The 20,263-nt window shown below is 39.1% G+C and overlaps 1 protein-coding gene across 1 annotated transcript in view; it reads right to left on the bottom strand.

The window, feature by feature from the left end:
- Nucleotides 1–16,180, bottom strand: part of syt9b (synaptotagmin IXb) — a 34,866-nt gene extending 18,686 nt beyond the window's left edge. Inside the window, exons 1-5 of the mRNA XM_028451114.1 lie at nucleotides 16,165–16,180; nucleotides 15,721–16,018; nucleotides 3,770–3,945; nucleotides 739–956; nucleotides 101–641 (exon numbers count right to left, since the gene is read on the bottom strand). Of these exons, the coding sequence (XP_028306915.1) occupies nucleotides 101–641; nucleotides 739–956; nucleotides 3,770–3,945; nucleotides 15,721–15,868 (1,083 nt within the window). The 5' untranslated portion in view covers nucleotides 15,869–16,018; nucleotides 16,165–16,180. The remainder of the gene's footprint in view (nucleotides 1–100; nucleotides 642–738; nucleotides 957–3,769; nucleotides 3,946–15,720; nucleotides 16,019–16,164) is intronic.
- Between the last annotated feature and the right edge of the window lie 4,083 nt (nucleotides 16,181–20,263).

Genomic DNA, 20,263 nt, shown 5'->3' with positions numbered 1-20,263 from the left:
GATTGATCTGAGTCTGACCTAATACACTAAAGCAATTAATCCAGGAATTAGCATTAGACAACTTTGTAAAACACACAAATAGAAAAAGTAAATTTCTCACCGAGGTGACATACTGTATGTCCCGACACAGTTTGGTTTCCCGGGGAAAGTCAGCAAGATCCAAGAAGTTATCCACCACCACTTGGCCAATCAAGTCGTGGCGAGAGAACCTGTCAAAGTCATAGACACTGAAGTGCAACTTGCGACTTGAAAGCTCAGTATAAGCCACAGGAAAGAGGAACACCTCATCAAATACTGGGTTTAGAGTCTTGCGGTGAACCTTGGTCTGGTGCTTATTTTTGCGATCAGGCAGCAGGTAGATCTTGACATAAGGATCAGAGGTCCCTGAGAAGTCCTTTGCAGGCAGGTCCTGGGCCTTGTGGATCTTCACAATTAGCTGCTCTAGGTCAAAGTCAAACTTCAGGATAAAATGCAGGCACCCACAGCCGTCAGAGCCACGGTGGTCTTCCGTGTCCACCGAGCGCTGCTTGTAGAGTTCAGGTTTGATGCGACCCAATCCCGACAGAGATTCCTGGCGTTGAAATTGAGCCGGGTTGAAGTCAGGGTTGGACAAGTTCATCTGACGACGGATGGAGTTATGCCTGGAATAAGAATGCTTTATTGTGAAACAGTAATTGTGTGTACAGCAGATGAACGTTGTAAAATGCCTTGAGTAGCATCAACAATATGTTCACTAACCTCACAGAGGAGGTAGGCTCCGTAATCTGTCTCTGAACCCTTTCTCTGGCCAAAGTGTGAGCCTGGGTTTTCTCAACCTTGGTCTGCGTCTCCAGTGGTATGTCAGGCGAGGTGTGGCTTATCTTTAGGGCCGACTCTGGGACCGTGACGGTCAAAGGGGTCCCTGAAGGCTCCTTTACACATCCATCCTCGCTGTATTCCCTTTCCTCCACATCCACCTGTACAGCATACAACATTCTTAGCTACACAGAATCCCAAAGCCCTGACAGGTCAGCCTGGAAACATAAACTGTCCAGCGTTTCCTGGATCAGCAAAAAAAAAAAAAAAAAAAAGTGTCTTCCAAGCTGGACATGCCCTGTTCTCTTCTAGAGGGGGACATCGAGAAGGCAACCAGGGGCACTAACTGGTTAGTAAGTGGTTTCTCAACATGAAGTAGCTCTATTTAGCCTGAGCCATGTCTGAGTCTGACCTATATCTGAGGCTGAATGCACCAAGCCATTTTAGTGCCAGCTCAATTCATCTCCTTGTACGTGTGATGGTGATTAACTAAAGCTCACAACTTTATCTGAGGATTCGAAAGCAGATTGACTGGTAAATGAAGAGCTTTGCCTTATTGCTTAGCTTTCTCTCTTCATTACAAAGGATGTCCTGATCTGCCTGTCACTCTCCCGTTCCATCCTACCCTCTTTCATTGACAATCTTAAGATACTAAATCTCCTCTACTTGAGTAAAGTTTAATCGAACCTCCGCAACTGAGAAATGCAGAATTGGTCTTGACAACAAGACCCACTTAATAAAAAACTTCAAAAACTACGCTAAAATGTTACTAATTATATTGCATATCACTTAGACTTGGATATATTTGAGCTTCATAACTATACTATAATAAGTGACGTGCCATCAGGGTAGGCAAGGAGTGCCTACCCAAGGGTGAATTGATATTTTGATTATTTGTCTTAATTATAAATTATTAATTTTTCAATTTCCAATAGCCTACAGTACCTATAAATTTGAAAGTGTCCGCATTTTGTGCATTTCATAGCCCAAATTACTAAACAGCGCTATTTCCTGGAACAGCTGCACACTCCGCTGTAAGGCAGAGGGAAGCCACACCCCCTCCCAAAGGCACGTTGCTGCTCTGCCTCTGTTCCCATTGTGTTTTTACATGTTTGCGCATGCACAGTCAGGTCCCCAAGATGACAACGCTTTACGTCCAAAGGCAGCTCTCTACGCTGCCTTTGGACGTAACTGCGCTATGCTAAATGCTATACGTAAGTTCACAGTACATTAGTGAATTGATTCCATGTGACCGAGTGCTGCTGATGTGTGCTGCTACGTTCTAGCTAGTGGGCGGGATAACACTACATGCAGGATGACAGCGCTAGAGATCTTTAGCAAAGGAAAGGTCAGAAAATGTTTCATACTTTCTACGGTGAATGGTACAAAAGGAAGGACTGGCTTTGTGGATGCTCCTCAGTGAGGCTGTTCTGAGTTGTTGTTGTCATTTTCTCCATTTGTGTTTCCAACACAAACAACGGATGCTCTGTCGTGTCATGAGATATATCTTGTTGGGAGAGTATGGAGGCTATATTAATTGTTTTTTATGGTGTTTAATGATGTTGATTTTGTTAGATGGCTAAATGCTTGTTCATGTGGATCTTGTTGGGTTTTTACTTTCTTATTATGAATTTTATATTTTGATAAACGCATTGAGACTCCACCTGCAGGTGGAGACTTCCTGTCTGACAGGAGGCAGCACGTGAAGCTGGGAAAAACCATCTGCCTCCAGGATTCTGAGGCGTGCAGGAAAGATTGTGGCCGACCCCTCCCACCCCGGTCACAAACTGTTTCAATCTCTCCCTTCTGGAAGGAGGTTTTGGTCCATCAGGACCAGAACCTCCAGACACAAAAACAGCTTCTTTCCCTCTGCCACCATCCACATGAACACACCCCCAGTCACCCACTGAACCCCCCCACCACCCGATCACCACCTCCATGAAGACATTATTTGCTGCAATGTGTGTATATATATATATATCCTTTATTTATCCCTCATCCTTTCAGAATCAGTAATCAGAATCAGAAATGTTTTTAATGGCCATGTACAGTTTTAAGGACAGTACAAGGAATTTGTCTTGGTAGTTGGTGCACAAAACAAACCAAAAAAAATAAATAAATAAATAAAAAAAACAAAGAACAACCCAGCAACAATAATAATAATAATAAATATAAAGGATGAGGGATAAATATATATATATATATATACAGTGAAGCAGATAATGTCATCATGGAGGTGGTGATCGGGTGGGGGGGGTTCAGTGGGTGACTTGGGGTGTGTTCATGTGGATGGTGGCAGAGGGAAAGAAGCTGTTTTTGTGTCTGGAGGTTCTGGTCCTGATGGACCAAAACCTTCTTCCAGAAGGGAGAGATTGAAACAGTTTATGACCGGGGTGGGAGGGGTCGGCCACAATCTTTCCTGCACGCCTCAAAATCCTGGAGGCGTACAGGTCCTGGAGGGAGGGCATATTGCAGCCGATGACCTTCTCTGCAGAGTGGATGATACGCTGCAGTCTGGCCTTGTCCTTGTATTATGTATTATTATTATTATTATTATTATTATTATTATTATTATTGTTGCTGGGTTGTTTCTTGTTTTTTGTTTTGCTGGCTTGTTTCTTTGTTCTTTGTTTTGCGACTACCAAGACAAATTCCTTGTACTGTCCTAAAAACTGTACTTGGCCATTAAAACATTTCTGATTCTGATGACTTTGTTGGAAATTGCTTTATACAAATAAAGTTGATTTGAATTAACATTTACCAGCAGAAACATATGGAATTGTCATTGATGGTCTCGATTTGTAATGTGCCTATCAACTCTAGTGGTCACGGCACTGACTATAATATATATAAATATTATAGTTAATTATATATTATTTCAATAAGTCCACATTTAATACAATTACTAATTTGTTTGCCCTAATTACCATAAGTCATCTAAACATCACATCCAACCGTCTCTCATTGCCCTTACCTCGGTGAGGACGGGTTGTTGGTCTCCTCCCAGGAAGTGTCCCCCTTTGAGGACATCTGGGAAGAAGCGGCCAGTTAGTGGCACCCAGCAAAGCTTCCATGATACAAAGAGGGAGACACTGAAGAGAGCCAAACCACAGGTGGTCACCAGCAGTGACAGCAGACTCACTGACACATCTAGAGATGAGACACAGAGAGCACTGTTTGATGTATTTAAAAAGAAAGGAACACTGGCATGGGTCAATGGTTAGTCTTTGGACAGGGCACACCATTATTATGGAACATGTAAATGTTTAGGGGAACTGGGGAACCACGTTACAGTTCTACACATATGTAGTTAACAATTATCAAAATATGTTTCATATCAAGCTTTCCCACATTTTACCATTTAAAAAAAATGAAATCAAGGGATATACTGACACATGAAAGACTCCAATGCCCCCACCAAAAGTATTAAAACCTACATTTTCATCGATTAGAAGCATAACAAGGTAATCAAAAGATAGGAAAGACATTAGATGATCGATATTTGTTTTTAGTGTATTTTACAGTTGATTTAGGACCCAATATCATAAGAGGAAGGTTCACTTTTATTAGGTTATTTATTTCAGGCTCAGCAATTGTGATTAAACTTTAGTAATTGAGAACGTAATTGACTTTCTGGATAAACATGGATAATTCAAAACATAATTGTAACTGAAAAATGTAATTGACCCCCAACTCTGGTGCATTTCTTATAAATAAATAAAATCTCAAAACGCTCAATCAGAATTTTAACACTGCGATCTTAAGGTAAACATTATTACAAAACAATCAGAGAAGGTTTAAGGACACCACATGGCTGCTGGTTAAAGTGGTTTTAGCTGCTATTAGTGCATCACACTTAAAGCTTGAGCTTTTCACACATCCTGGTATAATCATCACTTTCAAACCATTTCATTAGACACATTACTGGTTGAATATTGATTGATTTTTTTCCTGGCTATTTTCTGTGTGAAACATAGCGAGTACCGCAAACTGCAGTAGAGTTTGGTTGTGGAAAAACAAAACATGCACGAATGGTGAGGGATTGAGTTCACTTTTTCATCATTCATCACCTCACTTTCCCTCATTTTTAACAAATGTGTTGAAAAGAAAATCATTTGTCAAAAAGTAGTACCGTAAGTACTCAAGAACTTAGTAGAAATGGCAGAAACAAGTTGTGGTCATGGTAAGTGTATGTGGAATCAGTGAACAAGACTCAAGTGTACTACTATCCATTAGGAGGAGCGGGTTCTGGCTTTAACTGTACAATGATATCCCATCGCTGAGTCAGACATGGATTGCTTGTTCATGCTTCCTCGTCATAAAGCCGCCTTTGAGAATAGATGGAAAACTGGGCTGTCTCCTGAGGTAGTGTGCACTGGTTTGACTGTGTTCTTTGAATCTCATGCTGTGGCTTCTTTGCAGCTAGTCGTTTTAAATCAGTCTCAAAGCTCAGAAATAATGTCTGGGTTTCAGAGCATCCTTGTTTAATACTGGGGGGAACCCAGTGGAAAAATAGAGTAGATGTGAAGTCCCAGTTTGGTTTTCAACTTATATTGTAATGCTGCTTTGTAAGAAAAAAAGTTTGTGGAAGCCTTTACGTTTTACAAAGATTCTCCTCAAGGCAAATCTTATTTACCATGAGTCTATTTACAGAGGCTCTAATTTTCAAAATGTCCCTGGAGTTTACCAATTTACTTGTCATTTCCGCCACAGTTTATCCTTTAACCACTTTGTTTCAATTTGATTGCCTTTCCCAAATTTGATATCTTATCTGTCCTTTAAACTTCCAGAAACTGTGCCAAATAAGCTTAATACGATTAGTTGAGAATATTTTCCCACTGTATAAGTGTGCCAAATACACAAGAAATCATGCAAGATTTTACATTTGTCCAATTGCTGAAGATGGTACATCCATTTTACGATGGAAAATTGTGTGTAATGTATAATTATGTTCCAAGACATGTTGGTAAGGGTTTATTTTGTGTCATATCGCCATTTTCATTTCAGGAGGTGAACTCCGTCATATTTTGTGTGAGAATTAATATTTCTGTCTCTTTGCCCACCTGTTTACAATAAAAAGAATTGCGAGTAAATGTTGTTCCAATAACATGCATGTGAGGGTATGTTCTACGATGCACTGGCGCGCCTTGGGCTGCGTGATAAAACTCGTACTGGGCTTAATCTTAGACGTGTTCCCAAATACCTGTTTTAGTTATTACCACTCACTCCTTCCCTCTGTCCACAGCCACCACCAATATACCTAAGCTTCAAACTTGTCACCAGACTGTCTTGAGTACACAACAAATAAGCACAATATACTCAACTACAACTTCACGTCTCAATCTCATTTTAAAATAATCAACTCTTCCCCACCCTTTACGTTTCCCACCTCGAGTCTCTCCTCGTCGAGAGGTGCCTCTGGATTCACTAGAGCTGCGCTCGGACGAGAGTCGCTTTCAACTTCTTACCTGATCCTGTTTTAACAAGTGCTTACAAAATATTCTAATCAAACATGATTCAGGCTGTAAAAGTCTATTTTTTTTAAAGTTGTTTCAAAGATATCGTGTTTCGATCACTGGCAATAATGCAATTTTTTTTATTATTATCACAAAGCAATTTTTTTTTTGAGTTCACTCATGTTTCAATTTGATTTCTGGATTTGAACTCATAGTATTGATTTTTCTGTGGGGTTCCTTTAAGTTTGGGTTTATGTTCCTAATTGGTTTTCCAGTATATTTTGTACTTTTTTGAGGGGATTTTCAGGAAATAGATTTAGGATTTTGACACTCTATTGTATTTATCAGCAGCCTTTTTGGCAGATGATGTTGATCATATAGTACATTACTTATTTCCATGTGCTTTTTCTGTTTTTAACTTATTTAAAAGATTCATTCAAGGCACGTTATAAAAACAAGGCCCATGGGTGACACTTGATGCAATTCAGGTTCTTCATTAATCAGGAGGCTCACCTCTCACTAAAGGAACTCGACAATTAATTACAATCTTAAAAAAGGTCAGAGAGGTTTTGATTAGTATAATTGTCGGTGATGGTGGGGTTGCTTGTTTACTTGGGTTCATGATCAGACATGAGGAAATGTTGCATATTCTGAAACATATTCAGAACTGTTTCTTGTCAAAAAACTTTTACCCATCCATCACATAAATGCACAAATCTTAATCAGCAACACAGAGATTTTGGATATTCATGTATTTGAGGAGCACACTGAAGAGACAAGTCACCAGGGTCATTTTAGGTAGTGACACAAATTCATAAAAAAAAGCCCATAAAAATGATGTGCAAATCGTACTGCCCTGCTGTTGAATAAAACAATAAAGTACAATCTCTGACTGTTTTTACTTGGTGATGCTATGAATGTGTCACCACAAGGAGGAACATCAGTAGAAAAGATCAGTTAATTGCGACTTGCTTCATCTTGCGATGACATTACTGATCAAAGAGTTGGCAAAAGCATTATGGAAACCTGTGAAGGAAATCAAACCAAAACACCTCAAAGTAAACAAACACATGGAGGACGGCTTCTACTGATTGGAGGAGCCCATCCTTTGAACTGCATCAAAGAAAAACACATTTCATGTCAGGTATTTAACTGTATTAGTATATAAAAAACAAAAACAGACTTATATGAAAGAAATCCCTTCGCTGAAGATAATTTAAAGTCAAGGTCAGCGTTCTGTTTATCCTACATTATTACTTTCAATTTAATTAGTAAAAAAGAACAAACTTGTCAACAAATCCAGATCCAGGTTGTCACTTTTGCCAATTTTTTCAATTTTAAAATTGCCAAATACGTATTCGTATGCACTGACCTACGAGATTTTTTCTAGAAATATCCGAGTAGTTTATGAAATTCTAAGACCTTTCATTAAAAAAAAAAAAAAAAAAAAAACACTTAAAGCTCAAAACCCAGTCTTCATTGTTTTATTTTTTCAATACTGGATTTCAACTTTAGCAAGTCATAACGACTAAGTCTACCTCTATAGTTTCTCTAAATGATTGCTGTGGATAATTAGCACTTAGTTTAGAAAAAGTCATTAGTACCGCCTAATGAAACATGAGTCATTAAACTCAAATATTAATATTTGACAGAATCAGGATGTGAAAATTTGCTCTCTGCGTGTACTTTTATAAGATATAGCTTGAATAACTGAAGCATAGAGAAACCCCTACAACTTTCCTGTGGCCCATCCCCAAAGACCCATTAATGCGCCACAGACCCATTGTTGAAGACACCTGGCTGTTGACTCGACTCATTTGTTTAAAGTAAACAAAGAGTCAAAAAAAAAAAAAAAAAAAAACATGAACTTAATTTTTATTCTGAGCTTGGCAAAAAAAATAAAGAAATTATGTCACCAAAAACTGAAGCAGTACTAAAATCAGATCCCAAAGATTTGTTTAGCATGTTTTCTATAATGTTTCTACCTTTTTGACAGCAACACTTTATTTGCAGATAAAGGTCTGGCATTATTTAACAATCTGTCGAGTAAAATCTTTTTCAATGCCTTTATTTTCACCTATTTCCCTGACAACACAATCAAGATGATTTGTTTCAAATGAGCTGTAACACACTGCATATTAATGCTGGCTGACCATTTCTCAGTACAGTGCCCTCTGCCTTCATAAAACCTCCAAGCACTCACACACATGTAAATATGATTTATATTCCAAATAATGTTATAATCACATTGAGCTCACCAAATAAGGATCATTTCACAAAAGAAAGAAAAGGGATGAGTTACAACCTTTAACAGCAAGTTCCAAGTATCAGCATTATTTTACCCAAAGATGTGAAGGATCACACACACGGGCATCCAACCATCTTTACGAACAGGATGACTCCAAAACAGAGCAAAACGAAAAAAGACCAACATGAAATTCTCCTCTGGGCTTTAAGGTGACTTACCGTTACAATGGGGATGTCACTACGCCACTGTTACGGCCCCTTCTAGGATGTGTAATCAGAAGGCTTGAGGGGCTGCACCATAAATGACACACCTCCGTCCACCCTCTATACTACAAAAACACTAAACCTACAGGAACGCGAAAAAACAGGACTACCAGAAATCTCCAGTCCAATCTGAAATAACAAACTTACGAACTCTCCCCACGTCTGTCGCTGATCAAATGTTATTGAGCTCTCCTTCCTTCTGGTCCTGTCAGCCCTTTATACAGCTCCTCTACCCTGTCCACCTGATTACTGATGTGAATCAGGTGTGTTAGGTTAGAGGGAGGAAGGACAGGTGAGAGGCCAGTATAGGCACAAGCCGTAGCACCCCCACCCTTAAAATTGTTAATAGGGAGCCCTGCTGTCCCATCATCACAACAAAACACAAGACTAAACAAAAATCGCTGCCACAGTTTTCCAAACAAAGTAGTGGTAATTAAACTAAATCCATATGGTTTTACAGTAGCACAAGGAAAAACACAGTCACAAAAGCACAATTACCACTACTACACACAAAGCCAGTAAACCAAAATGTGCACCAATCAAACAAAGTCGCTTTTAGGGACGCTGACCCCAATGATAAGGAATGTATAATCAGAAGGCTTGAGGGGTCACACCATAAATTATGGCATACAGAAATAAAGTATTTATTTACAAATTGTGACTAAAAATATCAATATGACGAAACAAAATGGACTGGGGATCCTGGCCAAACTGAACAAAAGTAGGGAGGACATTGGGCGAGCCCTATACAAGGCCGTCGCACACAGCGTCCACCCTCTAAACTACAAAAAGGTACAAAAGCACTAAACCTATAGAAACACTGCAACAGGACTATCAGAAATCTCCAGTCCAAACTAAAATAACAAACTTACAAACTGTTAAATGGGGAGCAAAAGAACTCTCCCTACATCTGTTGCTTTTTGAACGTTATTGTGCCTCCCCTTACTTCAGCTCCTCTCAGCCCTTTATACAGCTCTTCCTCCTTACTGATGTGAATCAGGTGTGTTAGGTGAGAAGGAGGAAGGACAGGCTGAGAAGCCAGGAGACACCAGACGTAACAATCACAACATTGAACAATTACTATTTGAGCCTGTTTTTTTTTAACCTCCCTCTGTGCCTTTTTTTCTTTGAACAGCAGTATTTAAAGGTCCCATATCATGCTATTTTTCACCCATCTCCATTTGTTCTAAGAACACCAAAAACATAAGTGTTTGAGGTTTATTTTCCCAAACTCGCCTGTTTTCCAGAGTTTTAGTCTCTGAAAAGTTACTTTCTGATCAACTCTACACAAACAGGCTGATTTGTGGCCTACTTATGCATATTCATGAGTGGGCGTGTCTATAGAGGGGACACCATCCTCCTCGTATGGTGACGTAGGGCCAGAGGACGGCCCGTCCTCCTCCCACCCACTACGGAGCCGAGCTCATGCTGCTTTATAAACATGAGACAGAGCGTGGGGGCGGGGCGTTCACCTGTACATACATAGACTGTAAAAAATACATACATAGCACTGCACAAAGGATGCCGAAATGCCCATCTTTGTGGACGTGTCTGATTACATGTCAATCACGGCAGAGAGCTTCCTGGAGGCGGGGCTTCTGCAGTTCAGTGCTGCGACAAATTCGTCATCAAAGTTGGAACGCGTCATCAAATTGGAGCGAGGTGTTTGGGCTCACCCTGCAGTAAGAAAGGAGTAAATCACCCTCTAACTAACCATTGAGAAAATCAATAAAAAAAAACACTTTGGGCATGTGTATGAAGCCTAAATAACACTTTTATCATATTTATAACACAGAAAAGTTAATTTAGCTTAACATGGGCCCTTTAATTCTTTGACTGCATTTTAACTTCTACAGCATTTTTTTTTTTTTTAAATTTCAGCACTTTATGGTGAAACATTTTGCACATTTATCGCTTTTCTTACTTATTTAATGCAATGAAAAACAAGAACAAAGACCATCGACAGTTTTAGTTTGTCCACAAAGTAAAAAAAAAAAAAAAACTACTTTTCTTGTCTGCAACCTGTATGACCAAGGATTCCAACCTCTACCGCAGTAGGGATCACCAACTCTCTGAAGTCGCCGCTATTGAAGTGTATATGAAGTTTTACTGATAGGAAGAGCCAGTTGCTTCTAAGTGAAAGTACAAGGAACCAAAAATCCACTGGAAACCTGGAGCCGAGCGATGTCACCTGAAAGGATTCTATGAAGTTACAGGCTTGGCTCCCATGGGAAGGACAAGTTGGCCGAAGTTTGATGCCCAAAAGTTTCTTTAAGAAGCAGACTTTTTGTTGAGAGAGAAAAAAAAGTTACACGCTAGAACGAAAATAAAGTACAACTTAAAAAGAGGGTTAATGGCATGTCAGTGGCCACGACCAAACAGAGTGTAACCATGCAGAAACAAGTTCATGTAGAATCATTCTCTCAAGCATTTATAGTTGGGTCAGCCCCACAAATCATAAACTCATCTGTATCATAAAAATTCCAACAAGAATTTCTTGTGTTTAAGTCCAGTGAGAATTTAATTTCACATCTGGCATCTTTTTCACATGCAGTGATAGGTGCAGTATATGTTCTAATTTAGCATTCATAGTGAAGTTTTGAGTTCTGTATCAGTGCTTCTGGGCTCTGCTGTGTTTCTGCTGCTTCCTGTCCTGTCAACTGAATGATGAGTAAAGTGATTAACCTCCTCTTCCTGGTGGTTTCTCACACTGGTCTGCCTGATTATCTGCCACATTGCTCCATCGCTTAGCATGATGACTAATCTAATTTCTGTCTTTAATTTCTAACCAGCTTTCCATTTGTATATTTTTCTGCAGAAAAAGTTTTATTTTTCTCACATTTGTTACGTCTTTGTTTGTAATATTTGCATTTACTTCAATAAATGAAATTAACCATTTTGACTAAATTCCTGCCTGCCTAACTAGGGGCTCCGATTTTTTGTGTTCGCTCAAAATAGATGGAAACAAACCTTCCTGAAACGGAAATGGCAATTTTTTTCATTTTAGAAAAAAAAAAATATTTTTATTATTATTATTTTAACAAAATCAAGTGAGAATATACCCTGAAATGCACGTTTTGGTAAATGATCATGTATTTACACAAAATTAGACTTTTTGGAGTTCAACTCCTGAAATGGAAATAACTACAGTATATCACACGGAATAAAACATCAGCGACATATTTTGGGAAAGTAAATGTCACACATTTACACACAATTTTCCACTGTAAAACAGGTGGCCTAATATGTACTGTAGCAACTTTAGCAAATGGACAGTGAAATTTTGCACAGAATCTCACAAGATTTCAAACAAGAATTGAGAACAATAGTTAACTCAGTAAATCGTAGTAAACATGTTTGCCTTAGGATTAGGATTTTCAGAAGTTTAATAACCAGTCATGATGTTTAATTTGGGAAAGTAGATAAATCTGACACATATAGAAAAATGATAAACTGGCACAGAAATGGATAAACTTTCAAATGGAATTGGGGAAATTTTGAAATGAAAAATCAGAGCCTCTACCATAACAGTACACCTCCTTCATTACATCTTTAAAACTGGTTGACAAAATTAGCCACGAAACCTCGCAAGAGCCAGATCCACAGTGATCTGGGTCTGTGTCTGGCGAATCCTTTCGGAACCAGGGAGGGACATGAACAGAATACTTGAAGCTGATTGGGCGAAGCCCTTGTCCACCATGATTTGTTTTAGCGAATCACACGGTAACAAGTAATGTCTTTGGCATGTGCCACAGAGACGCTGCTACAGCAACAACAAGGCTCCACTTTGCCGCCTTTACCGTCCAAAAATGCACAAAGCTCGTTCATCATCCGGCGTCGGCATCTTTCTATTTTGATTTGGAGCTATGCTAATAGCGGGAACCCAGCTAGTTCCTCTCCCCGCAACTGCGCTCGACCAGTTTTGCTTCGGCGCTTCTGCCTTCGTCACACCCGGATATCCCGCCCTAAACCACAACACTGCCTCATGATTGGTTCTAACCGGTTCGGTTCAGTTTTGCAAGGCGAAGGCGGGAACAGCACAAGACGGATTCTGGTCTTTGTGAACACCAGGAGAATCCATCATGCAGGCAAGGTTATCAGCCACGTTCTTGTTGCCTAAACAAACTGCAACATGAAAACAGTATCCAACAACTATAATAAATAGATCTTGTAATCTTGATTGTGTATTGATGCCTCAATATCTATGAAGGTGCAAGCAGTTGTGTTTGAATAGTTTGCAAAATACAGAAATATACCAGACCAAGAAGGATAGGCAAAGTAAGATTATATGATATTAATGGATTTGTTCTTTCTTGCCAAGTTGAAATGATTTCTGCCCAGGGGAAAGCCACAGCCTGAAGTTGTCTCATTAAACCCCTCAGTGCAACTTCCTCTGGGGAATTGATCATTGAGTCTTACTCGGTTCACAAGTTCCCACATTCATGTGAACACTCCATAGGATACAATGGCTGAGGTATAGAACATAAAGCATTCTGTGACTAGGACACAATCAAAATAAGATTTTGGGACAGTTTTAGAGTAACAAGTGATGAAGATAAAGAGAATGTTACAAAATAACATCTCAAGTGTAAATATAACATACGGAGATTGAAGAATATTAACTTTACACAGCTCTTTCAAGAGAGCAATACATGCTTAAGTATGTCTAATCTAAAGGTCTATGTTGCCAGGCAACAACTTCTTGGAAATGCAATCATGGGTGTAATGAAACCTCATCTAATTCCCCCAAAATGTAATTTGTTCCTAACCTTACCTACGTGTTAACAGATAGCTTTGATGACACTTATATGTGCTAGCATTTACATTTCTATGAGGTTTTTGCTTTGGTGATTAAAGGCCAGACGAAATAATTTCTGCTACAGTTCCGAATCCATCTCGTTTGTAAATGATAGAAAGTAAACACTGCAAATCGAGCCATAATTTGTCGTGCACATGTTAACCCTTTAGCATCTACCGCGTCGCCGACGACACATCCTGGTATGTGCATTTTAAAATTACCTCAACTCTGTTAAAACTCGCTCTATTGTGAACATTCTGTTTCTGGAAGCTCACATGTTACGCTTTACTGACAACCTACAAACATTACGGTAATCACGTTCCCTCCTTTGTAGAAAAGCCCGCAAAGAAAAATTGCTTTGGCTTGCGGGTGTAATAGTTCTCATAAAATAGCCGGTTTTTGCACATTTAGAAACATAGAAAAACTTTTTTTTTTTTACATTATTGTGAATACTTATATACATTCTGAATTGTATGTATTTGTTGAAAAAAAAAAAATCTGTTATTAATTTGAGCTTTCATTGTTTTCTTCCAACTAAACCTAAGTTTTTTAGGTTTTTCTTCATTCTAAACTGATATTACACTGGTAGAACATGTAATGTATTGTAAAAAAAAAAAAAAAAAAAAAAAATATTGAAAGTCTAAAGTGTTATGGATAAAAGGGGAAAAGCACTTGCTCATCAGAGATTTACTGACTATTTTATAAACAAAATAAGCACACAAAACAAAAAACAGGTGGAGATGTTAATATTACAGGTGTTAAAGGATTCATTTCCAAATAAAATAAAAATGTTAAATGGTTAAGCTTAAGTTAAGAGGTTTTTGTTTGAAGATTTGCAAAATTAAATTGGTCATAATATATACTTTTCTTACTTTCAGTGGAGCTATTATGTACTGCCTAAAGAGTAAATAAAAAGATTGTCTAATGCAGAAGCTATATTTATTTCTTCTTTAACAGAGAAATATCTCATTTCAACAGGCTGACAAATGATTATAAATCAAGTGTAATAAAAACCCTTTAAAAGTTAGCGAATCACACAGAAATACCAGTATTATCATTCCTCTCACTGTGCTCTAAAGGCCAGTTATTTAATTGTGAATAAGACAATATGTGGAGTGTTCGCTGAGTGCAGGGGAACACAGGAGGAAGTGGGTCACAGCTCCTCGGGGGAACCATTCTGGAAGCCTGAACTTCGTTTTAATCATACATGTTTAATGAAGGATTGTAACATGTTTAAAGGCTGCGGCTCTTCACAAAGGCTAACATACAAGTCAACACTGAACACATGCAGCAAGGAGACATCCACAGATACAGTACATGTGTGTGGATGCTGTTATCACACATGCATGGATAATGGAAACCAGTGAGAATTTTTTCATCATTCGGGTGTCAGATTTTTCAGCATCACTCCAACACAAAACTGTTTCAGACTCTGTAGGGTTTTGAAAAAACTAAATAGTTTTAAAATAGGGCAAAAAAAAAAACTTGTTTTCCAATACATCAGATGTTTTTGAGAGACCTATAATGCATTGCACACTGTCTAAAATATCAGCTTTAGTATTTTTTTTTTTTTTTTTTTTTGTCGAGTCTGTATGAGGGGTTATGGGGGAAATTGGGTGTGGCTTTCACTTCAAGCTGGATTATCAAGTCAACAAATTAAATCTTGGCATCCCTGCTGTGAGAGGAAATTGATGGTGTTGAACATATAGACAAACAAACAGATATGGATCTCAAATGCTTTGTGGATCGCTAATGGATGCATGCAACAAGTTCACAGTTGCATTTTATCTTAAGTGTACAGAAACCCTCAGCATGTTGTTGAATGGTCATTAAACCTTACAGAACAAACCTTTCTTTCCCAAATAGTAGAGAACAAAAGTCAAATGTAGGTACACTTTCTTTTTAAACAAGATAATTTATTTATATATATATATATATATAAAAGAAACTATATTTTTGAACACAACTTCCATAGTTGATTTTAGGTCAGTCTTCTAGCCCAGGAGTGAAGAATGATCAAACATCATTATGTTATCACAGCAGCTCAAAGGTCATAAAAATAAAGATTATTGTGAAATACTGATCATGACAATGCATTTCAAAGTGTTTATTGATGTTTTGTGTTTTTTAAATAGCAGTAAGAAGCCCACTGAGTCTGACCTGAGTCGGTGTAACGCGGTCTGGCCAGGTCCCTGAAGTAGTAAATGAAATCCAGGCAGTTGTCGTCCTGCACCTCTCCCTTGGAACAAAGGTCCGAGAGCAGTTCCAGCGCTTTTTGACAAATCTCATCTTCTCTTTCTGCAGGCATTGCCCTCCAGCATCCTTCTGACTGCTCGGCCACTCCGGCTGTTCCTCCTCCGCTTCCAAACACGCGTCTTTATCACTGGACGAGCGCAAAGACGCACGACGCGTACAGCGGTGGCAACACCCCTGGACTGATGCGCGCTCCAAATCTCTACTGCGTGTTTTAAAGATGAAGAAGAAGAAGAAAATTATTTCAGTTGAGATAAAAACAAGTTTCCTTCAGTTTAAAAATATCCTGTACGGGTTTTTTTTTTTTTTTTTTTTTTTGTCTTATGTTTGGATGTTGGAAGATGACATAACAAATCCAAACGGCCACGTAGATCACGCTGTCTTCTTCCTGCTCCTCATCTCTCTCTCTCCCCCCCCCCCCTCTCTCTCACCCTCCTCGCTTTCACTCCTCGTTGTCTCTGGGTTGGATCACCAGGCCAATGCGTAATCGTTCCTCTTTAATGGGCAGCTCCAGTCAAGGTTCCTGAATGAAAGCTTTCCGATTCGTCAGCGCGCCCGGATGTACAGAAACACACACAGGAAATTCTCTCTCCACCACCAACACCTTCACTATATTCTAATATCCACAAGCATCAGCCTTTCCCACCTTTACTATATAACAAGTCTGCCAAAGAAAAGCCTGCAGGGATTCTGACGAGTTCCCCCTGTTCTTTTCTCTTCTGATGGATGTAGTTCAATGCCACCTGAGCACAGGAGTGATATCCTCATGTGCTTCTGGAGAGCAGATGTTTAGACTGCAACATCTGAGAGGAGGACGCATATGCACGAGCCTGACCTTTACTGATCGAAGTAATGAAGTGGAGATTAAAAAAAAAAAAAAAAAAAAAAGTGAGATAAATGTCACAGTAAAGTCAAGGCGACAGCTCTGTTCAAGTCCTCTGCACCTTTAAATCTCTTGGTATTATATGTTTGGTTTATTGAGAGTTCAGATTGTAGGTGTATGCAATTTATGAAAAGCCCAATCACAATTACATGGACACTCGGCAAAACACAGCCATGAACAATCCTTTTATAAGTGAGAAGGTAAAAAATAATCAAATGTCATCATGGTGATCTGTTATCAAATTACAGCAAAACAAAAGCACAATACTGACTCAGTGCAAACTAATGCTAATAAATTTGATATGTATATGACTAGATATGGGCGATATCATCGGCACACCGATATTATCGGCCCGATAAAATGTGATATCGGTCCCCATTGGTACCCGTTTTTCGTATCATTCATTGTTTGAGACAATACATTAAAAACGAGTATGGCACTTTTTCTGTCACTGAAGATGTGTAGTATTCTTATTTTGAACCGATGATGTTTATTTGTGGAATACATTCAGTTGGGCATCACATTAAAAATAGCCTTAAAGGTGCAGGCCACAACTCTCAGATCCCTCTCTCCCCCTCCCTTCACGCTGCTCTCTTGCCCTGCCTCCAAACTTTCCAAAGTCCCTCCCTCAGAGGAGCTAACAAGCTAATGTTAGTCCGACAGCAACATCACAGTAATATAACATGCACTGTTAAAAGCATATTACTGCAGCGCTTCTCTCTCTCTATGTGCACACACCTCAGGAGCAGCAGCAACACAGTGTCACTTACAGCAGCCGCTGCGTGCACATGAACAACACATGCACCACAGAGTTCTAGTGTAACAAATACAAATCAAACATAATGTTGATCAAGCAGCAGTAATATACATTCCAAGCAAAAAAGTCACCAATTTCATCTTCTACGCCTCCACACCAAACACTGTAACAAAGACGGCTCTCTAGGGGCGGGGATTGTGAGCAACAGCTGTCAGACAGTCCATCAAACACAATCCTGGCTCTGATTGGTTCTTTTTGCTCGGTCGCGGTGCATTCTGGCAATCTGCCAAAGGCTGCAGGCGCACCAGGGGGCGGGGCTCAATGAGTCTGGTTTTTTTTTCACACAAACTACTAGTTTGATGCAAAGCTGTCCTTACATAGTGACAGCTTTAGCAAATATGACAAGTCACTTTTATAAGAGTTACAGACTGTACCTTTAACCTGCAATATCGGCAAAAGGCTAATAGAGAACATTCTTTTATATGGCCTCACTCATAAAACCCCAGAAACATGAGTTTACAACACAACCTTTTTCAAAGACATTTCATTTAAATTTGCCTTAGTGACGTCCTGGCAAACCCATAAGATGACCGAGCATAAATCAGTGAGAATTAAAAGCACATGCTCATTGAAACAAATAGTTCAATGAGCATGTGCAGGAAACACATGATTTAGTTCAATATACTGTATATTTTCAACTAAAATAAGATTGTTGATGCACTGAAACATGTCACAACATTGTTTTTAGCCATACATGTCTAAAAGGGTTTTTGTAAGGCTATTTATCTGTATTTTAGACTGAAAAACAAAAGTTAACACCGGTGAAACTGCTGTTAAAAAGACTCTTTGCAATATGTAAATGCTTAAACAATGAAGTCGTCACTTCAGACACTGTCTACGCATGAGTTATTATGTAACATTACAGTACTATTGGTCATCAAATATCATCAAAAAGCAAGGATTTTGCATTACAAAGCTCTGTGCTGCTCTGTTTAGCATTTGATGTGTGTGTGTGTATGTGTGTGTGTATGTGCCTCAGCTCATCTGCTTGTTTACATCTCTGCACATGTACGCTTAATTGCTCATTCTCCAACGCATGTCTGCACACATTCACATTAGCGCATTTATGTGAACACACATTTCCACCTGCGTGTGTGAGTTTGTGTGTCACTCTGTGCTGTGTATGTGTATCTAATGTCAGTGGGTGTACTTGACTTTGCATTATTTGGAAAGATCCGGCAGGGCTAGAATCCAGCCCAGCTGCCTAGAGAGAACAGAGGGCATCTGTTCAGCCCCCACACCGTTCACTCTGTTCTTAAACGCTCCTCACTGAGCTGTAGTCACTGCTCAACTCCTTATGAAGCTTCAAGAGATCTCTTTTTCTGTGTAGTTTTTTCCTTTGGAGCGCTAAAGTGAAAACCCATTCATGCTATTGGTCCACTTGCATCATTGGTAACACAGGACTTTATCTACAGCACTCAAGCCAACTATTAGTGTATTCAGTACACAGGGCTGGAATGGCACACAAATTCAGCCCTGGCACTTGTGTCTAGACCAGCTCACTACATTATCACTACATTATCAAAATGTAAAAGCCGTTAATAAGTCAGTAATGGTCAACATGTGGCTCTGTATGTCTTAAATTTAATTTATATTCCCCCAGAAAACCTTCAAAGGAGGAAACTTTTTAACCCCATTTAACCTTTGTTCCTTTGTCCTTTCTTTAATTTATTTTTGGTCACTTTTCATCCATATAAGCTAACCATTGCCCAACAAATACCACTTCCTTTTTTTCCCCCTATATGTTACCGCTTTTTGTTCCACATTTTGCCCTTTTTCACTAATGTTTGCCACATTTTGCTCAATAAAGCTACTTTGCCAATACATACCGCCTGGTTCCTCTTTATTTGCCTACTTTTTGGCCACTCTTTACTGCTTTTGGCCCATTTTAGTCCCTTCACACTCTTTTCTTGCCATGTTTTTGCCACCTGCTACAGTACTATGTCTGCCTCCACTTGCTCGTCAAAAAATAAATAAAAATGTAGAAGACCAGACCGGCCCACTTCAGGTTGATGGCCCACCTGCTGCCCGGTCCTGAATGGGCTGTTTGGGGGGGTTCTTATAAATCCAAGGAAATGTGCGACTGATCCAAACGTGTCGTCTGTGACACATTTGGGCAAGCACACTTTAAGTTTAGATCAACATAACCCCATCAATATTGTATCAATCTAAAGAAACCAAACAGTTTTGCAAGATGATATGCTGCTCTTCAAAGCAAATATGTCATTGTGCTAATTTTACTCACACACATGGGATGGAAGACTCTGAAGCAGACACTTTGTTTGATGAAAGTATCAGACAAGCGAAGAGACATTATTTGATGAAACATTTCAGTAGAAAGACACGCCCAGATAGTGAAAGAGGGATTTGACAATGAAGGAGCTATGGGAGGAAGATAAGATGAGTTCGGTTTCTGGATAAATGATTCTCGTTCTGTTTTTCTCTAACTAGTTTTTACTTTGTGTGAATTAATTTACATGTAAATTGATGCTTGTATTGTGTTTAGAACAGGGTATCAAGGCTCAGTTGAAACAGGTTACATGTGTTTTTGCTTTTGTAACTAAATGGGTGTGCAAGTACAGTACGGTTTATCATTAAACTTTGAGATGACCCATCATCTGGTTGATACCTCAGAAATAATAATAATAATTTTCAAATTTTGTGGAGAAAACCTACTTAGTTATCTTCTACATTGTACATTTTTATTACAAGGTGTATTTAAAGGTAATATCCAGAGTTTCTGAGAGGAC

The sequence above is a fragment of the Gouania willdenowi genome, chromosome 6, assembly GCF_900634775.1.
Source record: "Gouania willdenowi chromosome 6, fGouWil2.1, whole genome shotgun sequence".
NCBI classification, from domain to species: Eukaryota; Metazoa; Chordata; class Actinopteri; order Blenniiformes; family Gobiesocidae; genus Gouania; species Gouania willdenowi.
This window is presented reverse-complemented; position numbering and strand designations above follow the sequence as displayed.